This window comes from Puntigrus tetrazona, chromosome 14 (assembly GCF_018831695.1).
Source record: "Puntigrus tetrazona isolate hp1 chromosome 14, ASM1883169v1, whole genome shotgun sequence".
Taxonomy (NCBI): Eukaryota; Metazoa; Chordata; class Actinopteri; order Cypriniformes; family Cyprinidae; genus Puntigrus; species Puntigrus tetrazona.
Genome location: NC_056712.1, coordinates 17,935,811 through 17,956,489, shown reverse-complemented (window position 1 = coordinate 17,956,489; position 20,679 = coordinate 17,935,811). Strand labels below are relative to the sequence as shown.

General features: G+C 37.3%; 1 protein-coding gene across 3 annotated transcripts in view; it reads right to left on the bottom strand.

Moving 5' to 3' along the window:
- The window catches only part of pcdh11 (protocadherin 11), a 182,328-nt gene that overhangs the window by 55,047 nt on the left and 106,602 nt on the right, over positions 1-20,679 (bottom strand). For all 3 annotated transcript variants that reach the window (XM_043257437.1, XM_043257438.1, XM_043257439.1), the window contains one exon: positions 5,510-5,711. In XM_043257437.1, the coding sequence (XP_043113372.1) occupies positions 5,510-5,711 (202 nt within the window). The remainder of the gene's footprint in view (positions 1-5,509; positions 5,712-20,679) is intronic.

Genomic DNA, 20,679 nt, shown 5'->3' with positions numbered 1-20,679 from the left:
AATAAATAAATTTTTTTACAATATATTCAAATAGAAAACAGTCATGACAAGATCGCATTACCAGATCTTGGTGGCCTACACTATTATACATTTATTATATTATTATATATTACACACAGATACTACAACAGAAAAAAACACAAAGAAGCATCTTCATCGGCTGCTCTTTTCCATCAGTCACCTAGTGGCCATACAGAACATAATGTAATTGCTACCAGTTCTCCACCAGTCCAACGTCTGCGAGGGTTATTAAGGATGTAAATCAACACACACCGCAATGCTGCATGAGTACAGCTCTATAAATAACCCTTATGTAATTAATCTGACTTATTTGGAAGGAAACAATGTGACTCATGCAATCACGAAGCACACCATTACGGCAAATTAGCTTTGTAGTGCGTAATACTCACCTCCGTACAAAGACGAGACTCGACACTTTCAAGGCAAAGCTTACCATAATTGTATTTTACACACAGCGTGTCCAAACGATTCGTTGATACGGGGAAAAAAAAAAAAGTTTGTTTGCTTGTTTGCTTAACAGACACGCAAGCACCTGGATTCCATGGGGGCGCTGATCTCAAACATACAGTTTAATGCATAATACTGTTTGATGTTAAGTACAAAGGTTTGGCCGCCTGAAGGGACAGCGGAGATTTAAAAATGTTAATTGCATGAGAAGTTCCCTTTTCCCTCTGCCAGCTGTTCGGGAGGAGGGAAGCACAGGGTGGTGGCAGAGAGACAACAACGTCCATGCTAATTCGGCGACGGCAGAATGGAGTCTTTAGCCAATCGGCCAGAGGCCGTGGCAAATGTGAGCCGCTCGGGGCACAGTGTGGCAAAACTGAGCAAACCGTACTGGCGACCGTCTGATAAAGAAAGCCCGAGGAGGCGAAGCCGTAAAACGAACGGCCTCCTGCCTCATAAATAACACTAACATAAATGTCACATGAACTTTATTTCGAAAGCGGGCGGTCTAATAAAGACGCTGTTTTAAAAAAGTCGTATCCGCTCGCTATTACTCAAGCCGCGGTGACATACCAGACCTCGCCTGGCCACCTTTCCTCGCGTAAACCCGCTTCACGTCACCTTTTCCCTGAGTCTGCCACCGGTAGTCTCTGTTCTTTCTCTCAATCCCCCTTTCGTCTTGCTCTCTCTCTCTCTCTTGTTCTCACTCTTTTCAAATTGAGACGACAAGATAAGCGATTGCCACAGCTACAGCTGCCTGCTGCTCATTGATAAAACCATATCTAATCCGTCTTGGGCTCCCTACGCCTCCGATGCACTCCTCTCACAGTCTCAGAGTCTGTCAACAGAGAGGGGATCTATCTCTCTTTTTGAACTCTCAACCACGGCGTCAGCTTTTATCAGTGAACTTTTGGGCTAGGAAATGGGGAGCGAAGGAGACGGTCGACTCGTGTCCTCGTCGAGCACGCATTGGGGGTCCCATCACGCTCGAGGAGACGACGTCAGCCTTTTCTCTGCCGCCCCGACGCCATCTCTTGTGCCGCCGATTATAAATAAATGACATGATTTTTATCAATCTGGCTTTCGCACAACAGCAAATAATCTCGGGATAAAAGTGCATGATGTATTTTTCATTTTTAGCATCGCTGGATTGCTCATGTTTATTCACGAGGCTGTCAGTTTGGAAGCTTTCGGGTTTTCCGGCTTGTGCTTTGACAATAGAATAAATGATAGATTTTGTGTACAAAGAATGGTTTGCTCGAACGGATGAAGTTGAAGTGAAAAGAAACAGCGCGATAAGAAGATTGGCTTCAGAATTCCCTCTCGGATTTCACGTATATCATTTGCTGTCTGTTGTAACTGAATTACCTGAGAGCAATTTAGCCTCCAGATAGAGGGGAAAAGAAATATATTACCAAAAAATAAAAAAAAAGGTGTCCACTTTGCCAATTAACCCAGTTCCCAAATGACACGAACGTCGTGCTCCCATTTACAAGGCTGATTTTATGAAGCCTGAGATGCATCCATTGCAGAATATTAATGAGCCACAGAGCAATCACTTAGCATATGCAAATCACTGCTAGTGTTATAGTTTGTTCCTTTCTGCAAGATGATGCACAAGAGCGGCCCATCACCAAGCCTGTTGTTATCTTTCAGTCTGTGAAAAATAGTACACTAAAAATTACAAGGTCATATATGCAATTATTAGTGTTGGTGCACAAGTCATCCATTGCATTTTAGGAATTTACAATATACTAACCTGCAATATACTAACCCTGACCCTAAACATGACTGTAACATTTTCGAACATCAAAAATGCTTTACTAGAAAAACTAGTTCACACCGAAATAAAAATTCTTCCTGAATTTGAATTTGTGGTCACACTTTATATTAAGTGGCTTAACTACTGCGTACTTAAATCGGAAAATGAGTACTTATTTTGTTCATATTGTATTGCAAAACAATTTTGCTGCGATTGAGGTGGAAACGGGGTAAGTTGGGGACAGGTTTGGTGACATTGCTAGGTTTAAGGTGTAATTAGAAATTTAACTAGATAAATCATTACAGATGTAATTACATATAGGTATTTTTAAATATATAAGAACAACGCAGAAACATGCATGCACACAATGAATGCGCTGTATACCAAATTATTAATTTAATTGTAAGCGCATAGTATTTAAGGCCACCTAATATAAAGTGGGACCCATTACTTTTTTTCTGTTGAGCAGAAAAGAATATATTTGAGTTATGTTGGTGACCAAACAGGTGACGGCAGCAAATGACTTCCATTGCATGGATAAAACACTATGTAAGTCAACGGCTACTTGTTAAATTGCTACTATAGTTAGGTAGTAACTAACTAAAAACGACTATTTACTAAAAGTAGCAATGTGGTGTGACAAAATGCCATTTTTTGTGTAACATTATACTGTGCATACAGCTTAGAAATCTTAAAAGGGTAGTTTAGAAATGAAAAATCTGCTCACCTACATATTGTTCCACAGTCATAAGAAACATAAGAAATTTCTGATTAACACAAATGCATCAAATGCAGCGAACGAAAGCTCAGATGAGAATGCTTGAAGTGCACGAGCAAACCTCATTGTTTTATTTTCGCACGCAAACATTTTAGCTTCTGTTCACAGTATTTGATTTGCTCTATGCATTTGTGTTGATCAGTGTTTACATGTAAAACTTGTTAATTATATAAAGCGATCGTATTTCTTCAGAAGACTCGGATTAAACTCCTTGATTCGCTTTGGCTTTATTCCGCTGTCTCTTTATGAACTTTTTGAAATGCGAACGTTTTTGTGAAATGGCTTTCAGCAGAGTGACAGAAATCATTTAGTGTTTCAAAGATGAACGAAACTCTTTGAGGTTGGAATGACATGAGGGTGAGTAAATGATGACAGAAATATAATTTCTGAGAGAACTAAACCTTGAAATCACTTAGGGATGTCCAGTTCATCTGGTTCATCTAGTTCATCTTCAACAGATCGGTGATCAGTTCAGTAGTTCAGTGAATTCAGTGAATCGCTCAGTGTTGCTCCCAAAACTCAAATGAAACTCAAACTGCACAAGCCTTTTGCAGTGAAATAAAGATTTAGTTAAGTAGGGCTGTTTATTGTCTTATTTTTAATTCACTTGCATAAATGACATTGTTGTTTAGCTTTATTAGCTTAGCGTTTAGTGTAAATGTACGCTTAATTATTTTAATTACATCAACCCGATATGCTTACTGTTTCTGTGCCAGACAAATACTGCTCATTTAAAAAAGAATTATATACTCAGATAATTAAATAATATATAAAAAGGATGTCTCTTTATATACACAGTACACACACACAAAGTAAAAATAGAGTGTCAAAACATTTTATATGGAGATATGTGTTTGCATGCATAGAAAAATGATACTGCCCGGTTTATCAGACGTGTATATTAATATGAAAAATAGGGATTTAAATGCATGGATACAGCTCGGTTTCAGGGAACATGTTGCATTATCATAGACAGCAGGCTGGTTCAACAACAGCTAATCTAAGAGCAAAGACTGGCCATCATGTGTATGTAAATAGCTTGGCAGGAGTAGAGCCGAAGAAATGCATTCATTCTTACACAACACTGCGAGTGTCATAGCTCTGCTGCACTGCAGAACCCAAAGACGTTTGCGCTTCAGTCAGAGACGCTACTGTCTCATTTACGGACCAGACAGAGAGAATATCTGCAGGTGTATGCAAACCAATTTATTTCACTCCCGTGCATTTTTTTTTCTCCCCCCCCTCAAACAACATGAATACCGTTATGGTAATTCGGTCATATTATTGATGTGTGAGCCCGAAAGAGATGAAGAGATCTGTGCTGATCACAGTCGCCCCACAGTTGCCGAAAATGAACCCTGGAATCAAAGGGTCCACTGGCCGCACAGGACCGTCCTACGATATTTCAGATACAAGGGCTTTACATCCCCGGGTTACGGAGAGAATCAAACACAAAGAGAGCTTTATATGCCGCATGATGAAGAAGATCTACCAAGCTTACATGCACAAAGACCAGTCGGTCATACTAATGGCCGTGCAATATAGAGTAGCCCGGCAGTAAATACTAACCAGCTCTTTTGCGCCTCATTAAACAATAACAACTTGAGCAAATAAACACCCTCCCTAAACAAGTGTTATTTGCTCCGCAAAGCAGTATTGCAGAGGGCAGCATAATGTTCACTTAGCAGCAATGTGCCCTATAAACTGCATGCATTTCTGATCCTGCAGCAGATTGAAACGCATTCAAAATCGAATATTTCTAGGGAAAAAAACTGAGATTTCTTGGATCAGATACAAATGAGTAGACGGCACTTGAACGGAAGTATATGTTCATTGATTTGAAGCATGAAACTCAAAACTATAGAAATATACAGTGCTGATTAATTCACAAAATAAGAACATTATGGAGAGTTCAGGTTTGTAGTGACTGTGCATTATAATATTTTCCGAGAAAAAGAAAAAAAGTAGTTACAGTTATTCGTTTTCTGTTTACAAAAACAAAACAACACATGGATATCTATCTATCTATCTATCTATCTATCTATCTATCTATCTATCTATCTATCTATCTATCTATCTATCTATCTAATTGCAATTTATAATGTAACAAAATATTGTATAAAAGTATAAGTGCAATAACATTTCTCACTTCTCATTTCTTAATATTTTTACTGTTTTTGATCAAATAAATGCTGCCTTGGTGAGCATAAGAGACTTTTCTTTAAACAGCTTTTTTTCTTATAAAAAATATATTATTGCGACCCTAAACTTTTAAACAATAGTGTGTAGATCAAAGATTGCGAGAAAGATGGCAATGGCCAAAGACACCTATCTGAATGTGTTTCTAGATAAAGAATGAATAAATCTGCGTAAATGTGATATCTAAACATCACTCAGCAGTTTATTAGCCTTGGCTATATGGGGGCCGTCACAGTCGTGTCCTCTGCCTTTTGCCCGCTCAGCTGCTGAAAATGTGCTGGTAAAGGACAGCGGTCAGTACTTACTGGACTCGGGGTCAGAGTTGCCGTCACCCTCAGTGCGGCTGTTCGGTGAGGTCTGTTCATAGTACTCTTCCTGAGGGAAGCCCAAGGGCAGAGGCTGGGTGGTGCTGGCACCGCTATTGGGCTCCTGCTCTCCGAGCCCGCTGTCACTGCAGCTCTCCTGAGAGCCGTCTGGGAGGTGAAAGGTCACGCGACGTTGCGTCTGCTAAAAAAAAACACACACACACAAACACACAGCAGTCAAGCTGAGCAGGCAGTGGCTTCAGGCTTTCAGAAAGAAACAGGAGACTTCATTTTGAATATTTGTTCCTGTGCATCAGAGTCGCAGCTCTGGACCTGCAGCTGTATGTCTTTTAAAATGAAAAACATTCAAGATGTCTTATTTTACTCTCTGTAAGAAGTGAACACATTCGCGTCACGTTTTCTTAAAGGTGCAGTGTGTAATATTTCAATATAATGTGAATATTTATTCATCCAATGGAGTTGTTTAAAAAATAAATCAATAATAATAAAATATATATATATATATATATATATATATATATATATATATATATATATATTTAATCACATCCATCCAAAATAAAAGTTTCTGTTTACATAGCATATATGAGAATGATATTTATATTTATTATGTGTATTTAAATATAAATACATACATGAATAAATTTAAGATAAAAACTGTATGTTTAAATATATACATGTAAATATTTTCAAAGCAAATATATACTGTAATATATACTGTATGTGTGTGCCTTTATATAGAAATAATAAATATACACAGTATGCACACAAATACTATGTGAACAAAACCTCTTATTTTGAATGCAATTCATTACGATTAATCATTCACTAAATATATACATATTGTCATGACTTCAGTCTACGTTCCCAGTCTTGGTTTTTATAGACTCTTATTTTGAAGTGTCTGTTGCCCATTGTTTCTGTGTTCCCTTGTTCCTTTGCCCACCTTGTTAGTTTCTTTAGTAACTGATTAGTTCCTCCCCCTTGTTACCTCATCATCCTGTCTGCTTAAAATCCATTCAGTTCCTGCTCAGGCTGTCGAGCTACTTGTCTAATGTTCAGCACTCTCCTACGGAGCCATTCCCTGTTTTTAAGTCTAGTCATAGCTTTTCCTTGTTTGGTTTTTCCCGTGTTCTGATTCCTGCCTGGTATGTTGGATATCCCCATTGTCTTGCCGTTTTGGAATCTGTTTGAATAAAGCTTCGCAAATGGATCCTCACGTCTCTTGTCTCATCAGCCCCGTTTATATATATATATATATATATATATATATATATATATATATATATATATATATATATATATATATATATATATATATATATATATGAATAAAGCATGTGAAATGTTACACATTTAAAAATGACACGCGCCGCTTTTTTTCTTATTTGAATAAAACCACACGGCTGAGCACATTTCTCGATTACCCGAAAAGCACATTTTTAGAGTTTAATGTAGCTGAAGCACACGAAGAACATTTTGCGACTACCTGAGAAACACATTTTAGAGTGTAGCGTGCTGCACGGTGCCAAAGTTATTATATTGCCAAGTATCACTGGAAGGAATAAACAAAATCACATAAACACAAACTTCAGTTATGAGATGACTGTCAGCGAGAACGGCAAAGTATGATTTGATCCATTTTAATAAAGCGGTTCCCGTCACTGCTTGAGACACCGGTTCTACCCGGCTGCTCTGCTGAATGTCGGAGCCTCGGTTTCTCCCTCGAAGCATTGTGTTTCTGATTGATAGAGACTGCCCACAGTCATGCAAACTAGTGATTCTTTTTCACAAGGCTCCACCGCTTTCGACCCACTGGCCCAATTTTAGACGGCAGAGGAGGATGTGGATCAAGTAGCTTTAACCAGGCAGATCTGGGAACACTATGTAGATTTTCTTGTTCAAAGGAGGAGAACCTCTGTCTCTTCAGGGCTGAGACTGGTATGTAAGGTGACCTTTTTGCAGTCTCTTAATTTGCTGGCGGTAAAAAGATGGCCACGGGCGAGCTCAGCCTTTACAGGAGTCCTTATAAAACAGGGCACCTTTATCATCTGCTTCATCTGGTATCACATTACGCTCTAATATGCCAATATCAATTTATTTGCTTTTTCATATTTATGCCAAGGATAGCCAGTGACGTTATTATAGCCAAAATGAAAGGCAAAGCAATTGAATCCACAAAGCCAAATTCACTGCAAAGAATAAAAGCAACGCGACCGAGATACCGATGCGATTGTGTTTGTTTTTTATGGGCTCCGAGTATTTCATTTATATGAGTATTCATATTTGACTGGAAATAAAAGATGCATAAGATACACGCATGAGCTATCAGCATCAAATACGCTTTCTTTTAAAACTCCAGTTGGAAATTAAAAACAAAAATACACGCAGAACATATTTTCTTATGCTCTTAAAGCGCTGCACGAAGAAATCAAGAATCAAAAGTTAATCATTACCAAATGCTCGAGAGCTCTAGGGAATTTAAACCAGCCTTTTTCGGATACTTCTCTTCTGTCACTATGATACGCAAATAAAGGCCTTATTGTGATATTTGTTAAAGAAGGAATAGTTGTGTGTAAAAAAAAAAATAAAAAATCTTGGCACTAATAAAGAGCATGTGTTTCCAAAAGCAAAATACACACATACCCGAACCGCTTACTATTTCTTTTTAAGGACTATTGGTGGATTGACAAAACCAAATCCTTACAGTTGGCAAAGCTGTGAAGGTTCATTATAGTTTGTGTTACTGCCACCTCAGAAGCATATTCAAAACTGAGAAATCAACAGAAAGTTGTCAAGAACATGAGCCGCAGTAATAACCAGTCCTCTGTACTTATGTACATTTTGAAAGCGGTTTGTTGAAATACATTATAAAGGCCGCTCTTTATTTTAACAATGACTTTTGCCTCAAAGTTCCTGAATATTAATAGTTAGGAGTTGTTACGTTTAGGTATTGGGTGGGATGTAGAATGGTTAATAGTCAGAAGCAGTCCCTATACTAAAGTAAGTAACACTATTTTAAAGTCTATTTTTGCATATAACTAGAATATTAGCTTTTTATTAGTAGCAATTAAGCACATATTAATGCCTTGTTCTACATCCCTAATCCTGCCCAGTACCTAAACTTAACAACTACCTTACTAAAGAGCAAATTAGGAACTTATTGAGGGAAAAGTCATGGTTAATAGTGAATAAGCGCTCTCTATTCTAAAGTGTTGCCAGAATATGTGCATCTCTGGACCTTGCTTGATTTTTCTCTTTCTTTCGACAACTAATTGCAAATGCAATTTCGCCATCATAAAAGCTGCATGGATAAAAGAATCATTAAAATAATTTTAGATGGAGGATCTCGGGCCGCGGGCATCCCAAACGTAACGCTGTCCGAAACGATATCGCTTAAACCTGATTCGTTCACATTTACAATTAGCTTGAAAACATTCAAATTATTTAGCATTTCTAAACGACAGCGAGAGCAACGGAGATCTAAAACCGCCGCGAAATGCTGTATAGTATTGTAGCGGCGCTGTCGTCAGCTATCCGAGGTTCTCTGAGGTTAATTTCTCACTTTAATTATGAGGTTAGTCGGTGCGCTTTCACAACTCCGCCGCAGAAAGCAGCTTCTGACCTCTGAGCGCGATGTCAGGTGGTTCATCTCTGATCTGAGCTGACAGAACAACAGATTGTCGCCGGGGAATTATGCTATCTATAATTCAGAGGCCACGCGGTCACAATAAGGCATAAACTGAACTTTTTATGATCCTGTACATCAGCTCGCTCGATTTGCATCTATAAAATACTTCATTTGCTGCTTTTAGAATGTAAAGCGACGTGCATACGATCACCGCACACGCTAACGAGAGCACGTCTCCTGCGCGTCTTGACTCCTCATTTGGGAAACGAGGCGAGATGGATTCATTAGATGCCCGGAGTCCAAACACAACTGGTCTGAATTTTGAATAAGTTATCAGTAACTGCATACGAGACGTCAAAAGCTATTTTATCTGCTCTTATTTCCTTTTCTCTCTCTTTTTTTTTTTTTTTTTGCTGAATGTTTAATCAGGATCTGATTTGAATCATCATAATGCCCCTTAAGGGAAATTCATTGCCGTAAAGATGACAACAGTCAGCTGTCCAGAAATGTGCACAAATATCACTTTAATGCTTCTAATTGCTGCGCTCATTCCAAATCTACTGTCATAATTGATTAAAACAGCTGTCAAGGACATTTCAAGAGAATTAACAGCCACTAGTCTCCACTCTCTATTATAAGTCTAAATGGACTGAAAAAAGCAAACGAAAAACACACAAGAACACGTAAATGTTAACTTTGTTTTTTCCGGCATTTCGAGTATATGCAACGCACACCGCATATTTGTACCTAAAACGTTTTCGAAAGTCGGAATACGCTTAAACAAAAGCATTTGACTTATTTAGGCAAGTATGTATTTTGATGAACCACTTGACATCTGGTCAAAACACTAAGGAAATCAAATAATGTATTTAATTAGAAAAAATGGTCTATTATCTATATCACGGTAGCACTTTAGTTTAGAGACTAATTTTGCTTATTCACTATTAACTACCACTTTTCCCTTGCTGCTGCTGCTGATTATTAGTTAGTAAGGTAGTTGTTAAGTTTAGGCATCGAGTAGGGTCAGGGATGGAATATGTGCAGTAATATGTGCACTACTAATAAATGGGAAATGTTCTATTAACAGTAATATACATGCTAATATGCAACTAGACGAGAGACCTAAATAAAGTGTTACCATAATTAACTAAGCAAATTTTATTCTGCACGACCATATTCTAAATCCCTTATTCACAAAACTGAAAAAATGATTAGTTAAAAAAACTAAATTCTTAAAATTTAAAGTACACTACGCAATCCTGTTTTAGTTTACGTACGTTTATATTAACATACTATTTACGTAAACCGCAAAACGAAATCCGCGAATTTTACAAACACTTAATGGATTCGTAGTTTTTGATATAGATTTATGTTTTGGCTGCTGCACGTTTTAATGTCTGTTTTAACATACGCAGACATCGTCTCTCCTGTCTCCACGGGGGTTAAGGTGTGTACGTATTGTGAAACATTATCACTTGTTTAAAGACCCATGCCAGAAATCCATAAAACAAACACAAGCTGTTGGAGGAGATACCAAGACCAAACAAAGCCGGTCCAACAGGATAAAACATTGCTATCAAAAGTATGTGCATAGAGATAAAAAAAAAGAGGAGAAATAAGCCAAGTTCTGTAACAAGCCAACTCCTGCCAAAGCCCCTCGCCGGTGGCGACCCAGACAATGTGCAGATGGGGCTGGATTGCTCACTGAGAGAATTAGATGGTGCTTATATTAACATGAAGAAGAGGGAAGAAGAACATCAGCCGCTCTGCTCCGGAGGGAAGTCACAGATCAGTGCACCGCCATGTCCTTTCTTCCAAGCAAAGTCACAACATCACCGTTGTTCAGAAAGAAGCCAGGTATCTGTGGACCACCACCACTTTTGGAGTGACAAACAGTCGCTGTTTGGCATTTACAAATTTATATAGAGGGTTAATAGAAGCTATAAAAACAAGCTGTGAAAAACCTAATTCCCTCTGCATTGTTTAACAAACGGGATCTCAGGTGCTGTGATTTTCAGAAGGAACAGAGATTTATCATCATACTGGGTATGTAAAATGTGGTTTGAGATAGCAGCATGCTTATTTTGAAGAACACTACTAAAAAGCAACATAACATTTATTTACTATTTATGCATGTAATCATGCATATTTATTTATTAAAATATTCTATTATATTATTAGCCATAGTAAATGTAATTTTATTTCACAATATATGCATGTCTACTTAATTAACACATTACAAAGACATCAATATAACACAATAAAATATAATAAATGTTTAAATGTATGCATTTAAGATGCACTAAAATTGAAGAGTGTATATATATATATATATATATATATATATATATATATATATATATATATACACACAGACACACTATTTGAAAAGGATGCTCTTCTTTTTAATTTTTCACTTTTATTTATTAAAAAAACTTGAATGAATTAATAATAATAATAATAGTAATAAAAGTAATAATACATATCATGATTTTCATCAAAATACAGAGCAGCACAACTGTTTTTACTATTGGAAATAATTAACAATGTTAATTAGAATAATTTCCGAAGGACATATTAGAATAAAATGAATCTATTTTAAATTCTATTGCATCATTACCGTTTATACTGTATTTTTGAACAAATAAAGCATTCGTGAGCATAAGAAAACGTACATAAAAAAAATGTTAATGTGTATTTTTTTATTTATTTTCCATTTAGTTAAATTGACTCTCTAAAAGCTCTATTAAAGATTAAAATACACCCCGAATATTCATCTATGGAAGGGTGAGCTAATAATAATCCCATGAATAGGCTAACAAATATGTGAGCGCTCACGTGGAGTGACCCAACGAGCTGCTGCAGTCGCTTTCCATCATCCCGGCTCTGCAGATCCAGGCAGGGGTGATCTCCAACAGTGGAGTACCGTGAAATAGCATTATGGTTAATTTTCTCGTTTGCTGCTGCTCATGAACCAGTAAGGCACCAACAGCCATCTCTCCAGATCTGCGCACCAGCTCAGCTCAGAAACATGAGCCGTCTCTCCTCATTTTCTCTCGCTCCCTGCAAATAAACTGCGCATTCAAAACCCGAAACCCACTGACATGCTTGATTTCCAGGCTGCACGGGGAGATGTTGTTTTAACCCCTTGCTTTGACCCAAGTTCCACAAAACCACGAAAGCAACCAAATGAATCATCACATGAGCTCTAAAGCGAACCACATGCGTTTTTGCAAAACGAATAAATGAGGCACGTTCGGAAAAAATACAAATGACCGGCGGGTGCAAAGGTCAGCGACGGGGCTCGTAGGTTCTCATCAGCTGAAGGTGAAAACGCTTTGTCTTGCTTCTCATTTTGTTGCCAAAGGGCTCAGTGAAGTACGTGAGTGATGACATTGAATTTAGAACAACGGAGATTAGTTTTAAGAACATTGCTTTCATGGTACCGCCGCTCACAGGGACAGCAGGTTATGACTACACCTCAAACGATTTCAAAAATACACGGCAACAGCGTTCGAGGGATTTGAAGTTGACATGGATGGCCGCCTCGAGAGCAACATAATTAACTAAATGCCGAAGATTACAGATCGCTCTAATCATAACTTTGTGCACGCTGACCCTGGGTTAGCACTTCATGATAATGAAAAGATCATCCATGCTGGGGCAAGCACTTCAGAAACAAAAAAGACAATCTCCAACCCTGCTGAAAGGCCCTTCCACGCATCAAGAACACTGATTCACCAGGCATTTGCAAGTGACATTTGCTCAGAATAAATGGCTTTTGATGGAGCAGAATCAGAAAATTGCTTGTTAAAACTGTTGTAGTTCTGACAAGAGCGGATGAAAAAAAAAGAAACTGATGAAAAACAACTGTCAGTTCATTAGGCATGTGATGGCCAAGGCACTGAAGTCATTACGCTCTAACTATCCTGAAATTTTAAGCAAACCAGAGGTGACAAATGAGCGTGAGCCATTCAGAAAATCAGGACTTTTAAAAGTACTGAATCATTAAAGGCGGCCACGAAAACAAAAATAGAGCTCTGTGGATGTCGGTCCATCTCTGTTAGCTTTTACGTCAAATGCACTGGATTTAAATGTTCGCAAATTTCAGGCATTTAAAATGACAGGCTTTCTCAATTTCTCCTCAGGCACCGCCGTGAAAAAGACTGCCCACTGCTCTCTGTTTGTGTATCCAAAGTGTTTGTGTGTGTTATGAGTGCGCACTTGGGTGGGTGAAACGCTGAGCTCAAATTCTGAGTAAGGGTTACCTTACTTTGTCATGTCACTTGTGGGAAGAAGAAAAAGAAGAAAATATATACTGATGAGTCATACCGAACTGTGCAGTTTTTTCGTTTTTTTTGGACCAATCAAACGACTTTCTAGAATCCCCCGCCCCCTTATGCCACCTGCAGCCTACTAGAAAGGAGCAAACCAAGGTTAATCGCTTTGGTTCAACTAAAATAAAAAATAAATAAATAGCCCTTAAACAGGTCCTGCTTGAGTTAATAAGAGCATGAACACGGGAAAAAACTGCTCATCAAGCCATTTTGTGAAGAGCCTTATTCATGCTATTCCTAGAAATTTCTCTTGTTTTTGTTTTTTTTGTTTTTTTTGCTCACAATGCTTTTCTACAGCTGCACTTCTTTAGAAACCAGCTCTGAAATAGTTGTGTAATAAAGTTATTTATGCACGGGATGACTGAAATAGTTTAAATATTTTATGCTTAGCAAGGCTGCATTCATTTAATTAAAAATACAGTAAAACACTAATATGGTTATTTTTATTTATTTTTATTTTAATATTTAATTTATTCCTGTTCTGTAAAACTGAATTCTCAGAATCAATACTCCAGTACGTTCCTTCATAAATAATTCAAATATGCTGATTTCATGCTCAAGAAATAATAATTTATCGTTATTATTAATAATATTAAAAACAGTGGTGCTGCTTAATAGTCTTTGTGTAAAATGTGATATGTTTTCCTGCTTCTTCGATTAATTAAAAAAGTAAAAAGCTTTTATAAAACTAAAAAGAACTTTATTGACGCTTTTGATTATCCTAACACATCATTTGAATCATCTCAAGCCCCCTAATCATCTGAAACTATCGTTTATACAGGCCTTTATACTGCTTCAGTGTCAAAATGCCTTTGTGCTCGAAAACATTTTTGAATAAAATGCTAGTGCCTTTTTAAACATCAAAAGAGAAGGTGCTCATTCGATGCGTTGATGCAAGAATTTCATAATGAAAAAATAAAAGACATAAAACTAAATTCTGTTTAATTAAGCGCATAGACAACTTCAGGCACAGTTTGTTTGTTTTTTGTTTTTTTTATAAGTGCGACTTGCGACAGCTTTTCTTAAGAGAGAAGGTCAAGATCACTGCCCTGATCTTAAATATAAAGTAAATTCAGATTAGAGTCCGGGACAGCCTCCTGTTAGTTTCTCTGTAGCCCAGACACTTTGGCAGCGGGGTTAAAGGGATTAGGCAAAGGCCGTTAATGAGGACAGTTGTCCTCTGCTCCAATTATTGTCCAGTAACAAAGCAACATGTGCTTCGGACAGCCGCGTCCCCGAACGAGGCTACGAAGACCATCACAGAAGAGCTCACCTTGAACTATAATCGTGGAGTTGAGACACAGCTCCCAAAATTAGACCCGTACGTATTGATAAGCCACATCACACGTATTTACCCCCGCGAAAGTGTTTCTATGGGTTCTGCATGATGCGTCTGATTACGTATCGATTCGGGTGGTGGAGCTGAGTGAGTCTGCAGTCAGCTATGATTACAGCATTAGCAGGTTGACAGAGCTCGTGGTGGAATACATTCTCTGCTCTATGTGAACCTCAAATCAGGACTTCACAGGCAGTCATTGACAGAGATGAAGACTTTCGTGCATGTCACAGGGAGAGCTGCATATCAAATGAAGCATCAAAAATTTACAATAAATAGTGACATGCCTCCAAAAACGAGAACAAAAGACGCCTGCAAGGCAGCAAAATAGCATTCTCTCCCGAGGGACTCGGTAATAGCTCAGGAAGAGATAACGTTGTTTAATTTTTAATCACAGATTGTGTTTTCTTTGTTTCGAGGATAATAAATGAGCAATTTGATATTGAAAAGAAAAGCAGGATTGGGATGTCGAAGTAGCAACGGCGATGAAGAGACGCCAAGGACCATGGGACGTGAGAATGACGGTTGCATCTTTTGATCCGCTCGTGAGCGGAAAGCAAGCGTTCTTGTCGGCAAATCAACAAATCACACAGAGAAGAGGGCCCACGCTCTTCCATAGCGGAGGTCGGACGCATTAGCCGAGCATACGGGACGGGCTGACTGATGTGGCCTGTCAGGTCTTCAAGGCTTCAGACAACGTGGCTACAGAGTAGCGTGGGACAACGGCGGCGAAAAGCATCCCTTCAGACGCCACGACATAATTGCTTCTGTCGTGGAAAACAACTGAGATTCATCAAGGCAATGAAATATTTACACGGTGGCCTCTGGTATACCCATTTAAAGAGAGATGTAGATCTCAACAGGCACTGCATTATATCTTCTGGCAGCGTTAGAAGTGGGACGGCTCCTATAAAGTTTCACTACGTGAGTTGAGCTTGAAGATAAGGGCGGTCAGCTTCGGTGTCTAGATAAACAATACGTAACGTGTGCTAGATGGTCTTAAAAAGCATATTCTTGTTTTTAGATAGATGGTTCCATTCAATTTGGAAAGTAGGCTAAGAATAAAGCCTCGCTTGGTGGTGTTTAGACCCATAAACAGATTAATAACTAATGCTTTCACAGTAGGGCCGGGCAATATTGTAAAATCGCATCTTGGTATTTTTAGGCCGAATGGCGACATGCGATATATATCTCGGTATTTCTACAAAGTGGGCTAAATGTACAGTTTCGTCTGCACACCATGGCTAAATTAAGCTTGAAAAGCGCTTTATTTCAGGGCAGAGGACTGTTCAGGCTGTAAAGGTTTTCGCGGCTGGGTTTCAAAAAGTTGAATACTCTTTGTAGCGCAGTTAAGGGCGCTGCTATAAATGGTGTAAGAGATTTGAAATATTTCCACTTTTGGATGCAACCTAATTATGACAGATGAAATGCTTTTGCTGCTCATCTGATCTTTTAGATCTGAATAATCTCCGAATAATTTAACTTATGATCATTTTGGAGAATTATGAATATTTTGATTAATAATATAAATAAAAAGCTTGGGGGATATAGTAGGATAGACTATATAAATAAATACAAGCACTATATTTGTTTTCATAGCTTTCAATCTGCACATTGTTCACACACACACACACACATATATATATGTATATATATATATATATATATATATATATATATATATATATATATATATATATATATATATATATATATATAGAAGATAAACCTCTTTCATGCTATTTGCATGAAGATACATTTTTTCTCATGTTATTTGTGTAAGCCATAGGGCATAGTGTAAAAAAATGTGCAGAATGAAAGCTATGAAAACAAATATAGTGAATTTATATGCATTTATATAGACTGTGACACCGTCAGAATGAAAAAAGTAAAAAAGCTGTCACTGGGCCAATGCACTTTCAAAAGTGTACCGTGTTTACCCCTAAAAGGTTCATATTAGTACCTTTCGCCACAATGACAGCTTTTGCATGTTATATTTGAGAGTGTAAAGTAATGTGGAAAGCAGCGGTTAAAATATAAAAGTGACATTAAAATAAAAATGTAAAAAATAAAAAAAAAAAAATACTAAAAAGCTTTATAACATTTACCAATGAAAGTCATGCTCAGAAAAAAAAAATCTGTCAGAGCACTTGAAATGGCAGGCTGCGCTAAACAATGCATTTATAAAATGAATTTGAAGTATATAATATTAAGCACGTCTCACGGTTAAGACTATTTGGATCATGCACTTTTACCCACATCAACTCTCGAATGCGCTCACAACATCACGCGACTGTGTCAATATATTAATACTGTTGTACCCTATGTAGTTTCTTGAAAATATATCCACGCACCTTACAAAGTCGATACAGCACCCATTCACCCCACATGTTGTCAGCAGATAAGAATTTATATCTCAGGCCCAACGAAAGCATTCCTTTAGCGGTTATTTGGAAACATTAACAACCTGTTCCGTTGGCCAGAATCTGCCCATGCTGATTTATCCGAACAAGGGAAAAATATATCCTATTTGTTTTACAATTACTTTGACAAACACAACAGAGGCTTGGGTTTGCGTGGCCAAAGGCAGACTGCACACGTCCATAAATACAGGCCATCGACGGGCTGTCAGGGTGGCGGGAAAGTCTCCCAGACACCTCTACTCTTGTCACAGATTGAATTGGTTCATCAGAAGGCATTCAGACATCTCAGCTTGTGAATTTATTGCCCTTGAATCACGCGGTTGTTCGAGAAGACAAACAGTGCCGTGCGCCAATCCATCTTGAGGCTGAAAATAATAATCAACAAATTAATTAGCTCATTAGGTTAAAACCATGAATGGAACTGCGCTTTCACTACAGGGAGCCCTTTTTAGCGAGAGATGCATGTGCAGGGAGTTAATGTGAGCTTTGCCCTTGCACTGGGTGACCAAAATGTACTATTCGGATTTAATTGAGAGTGTAATGCGCGTGGAAATTGACAAAAGATCGAAACCAGAAATGTACATTTGAGGGGAATGTGCTATTATATCTCACATAACGAAGTCTTGTTAATGTTAACTAAACCGAATCACCTGCTCGATGCTGGACTGTGATGATGAACGTATTATATGAGCAACTCATAACGTGTCACGTTGTGCTGCTAAATCACAATAAATAACAAAAGCATAAAGTATTCAGTGCTATTTCAGAGGCTCACGCCAAAGACGTTGTAGAAATGCTGCTGCGCCGAAAATAATATAACATTTTGAATCATGGTTCGATTTTTTTACTTATCAACTGTTATTACTTTAAATAGACACCCTAAAAAGAAATTCACTGGACCTGTCGCCACAGCTTAACTGCACGGTTGCAAGTTAACAATTCTAATTTGTTGATTTAATTAAACCTTTTAAGTTGCGAGCATTATTTTGATGTGTTCCGTTGATATAATAATGTTGATCATTATATCAGCTTAATAGTGTGTGTAATTTAGACTGGAATTTCTCAATTAATTAATTCAAAAGGGTACTGTACTTAATGGAAACTTAATGAAATTGTTTGAAAATTGGCCATTGGGTTTTTATTTACCAGGATGCTTTGAAGAGGACCAGATAAAGAGAATGCATGTCTAGATAAAAATGCATGCATGAAATTGGGTGTCGTTACGTAGGAAACGGAAAGACATTTGACAGACATTTGAGTTTCTGTGATACTGAAGTTTCTGTGGTCATCACTGCGCTGCAGAGAAGTGTGTTAGGAAGTGGGTGGATACATGAATGTATTGTTCGGTAAATGTGATGCTAAATAGCTTTTAGCATTAATTACATTGCAGTTACATGCTGAGTAAGTAACATAGAATGTGCCACCTGTTGATTTTAATTGAAATAAATCAGATTAATTTGTTACCACTAGACTGAAACTTTTTCAGTTATAAAAAAAAAGTATTTAAAGTCAATACAGTTTATTTGCTGAACACATTTATTTGTCGTCTTAAGTCAAAAAGACTTTGCTTTAATAATTCATTAATAATTCATTCATTCATTCCAGTCAGTAAAATTGACTAAAATGAATGAATATGAGATGTCGAAGTATACATTTTCTTTTATTTTTACCAAAATAAAATGTTTGTGCTGCCATGTTGTATTCTGGCAGTCATGCAGAAGACAGACATGATCAAGTGAAATCCATATTATGTATAGTTTTAATGACAAAAATAGGAATTAAAATCAGAGCCGTTTTTGGGAATTCAGAGAAAAGTAGAAAACTTCAAACAAATCTGGATTCTCTCAGCTGAGCTGCCAGCACAGATGTAAAGGTATACGTTGTGCGATGTTGCATTTTAATCTATGGCAAAAGGACAGGTCGACGACCCTGACCTCGCCTCAGAGGATCTCCAGGCCAGTGTTTTCACAGGGCTTCCACATGTATGCCTGAGAGGAAAATGTGGAGATAAGTGCATTTGTTGGCGCAGCACTTCAAAGAGCCGGAGTGTGTCTCAGTGAGCAATGGCAGAGAGGCATGAACCAGGCCTTTGATCATCCCCAGCTTTCTGATCATTAAAATATTGAATTAATAATTGATTAAAAACACCAGGGCTTATTGTGTTGCGTCTCAGAATCCCAATTTATTTCAACCTTGAATTTGCCTTTTCCTTTAAACTAATAAGTGAAAAAAAAATATTTTAGGACTTTTATGATACTATTATAGTTTTTATTAGTTTTAAATGTAAAGTTTAATTTATTCATTAGAATTTTTCATTAATAAAATGTATTTTCATATTTGCTGTGTTAATTTTTGGTTAAAGGTTTTTTAGTTAAAAATACAGGGTTTTAGTTAACATCAGTTTAAACTAAATGCATATGAATTGTTGATTTCATTATATATATATATATATATATATATATATATATATATATATATATATATATATATATATATATTTTTTTTTTTTTTTTTTTTTTTTTTTTTTTTTGCTTTATATTATATATATTATATATAAAATATTTATATATATATATATATATATATATATATATATATATATATTTTATATATCAATATAATCAATATAAATGTTTAATTTATTATAACCATAAACCTCAAATTTATAGTTTTAGTTTTATAGTTTTACAAATGTATAGATTTACTTCCATTAACCCTGATATGTGTCCACCTGCAGCATGAAAAACATGGAAGTCCTGCAAATTGTTTACCATGCCTTTAAATTGAGCTTCTGCAGTCAAAGAGGACACTGAAAAAATCAGACCAAGTAAAACATCTGCATTTTAATTCCATTGTTGTAATTGTCCCCATTCAAACTACTCCCTATGGCTTTATACCATATTCAGCACAAGCCCTAATATATTCACGGCCAAGGATCCTGCTCAATAGTTGCTCAAATTAATGCTCATTCATATAAACTCACCATCCTTTTGGCTCCTCATTCCTTCATTTAGTATTCTGGCAGTACATGAATAAACATCGCAAGTGCGCTCGTTTAGCAAGCCATATGTTTGAGGTGTTTTAAGTACTCGAGCCTTGCGGCGCAGTGCTGTTGTTTAAGATGTCCTTGCTGGGGTCATAGCCCTCTTGTGATGTCTGTGATGAGAAGGAAACATTCACTTTGGGCTCTCAATCCTCAGCGGACTACTTGTTTAGTGTTGTCCTTCAATCGCTCTCTATCCCAAACCTGTCTCAGTGGATCTGGCGTGTTGAGGTGCTATTATGGGCTAATTTCAGACCCACCACCAGGCTGGAACTGCACTGTTGATAGCTGGACTAAGCTCACACCCCAGGGAGGTCAAATCCCAGCACCGCTTTAAAGCTTATGTCTTCATAAAACCAAATGCTTTTGGCCACCAAAT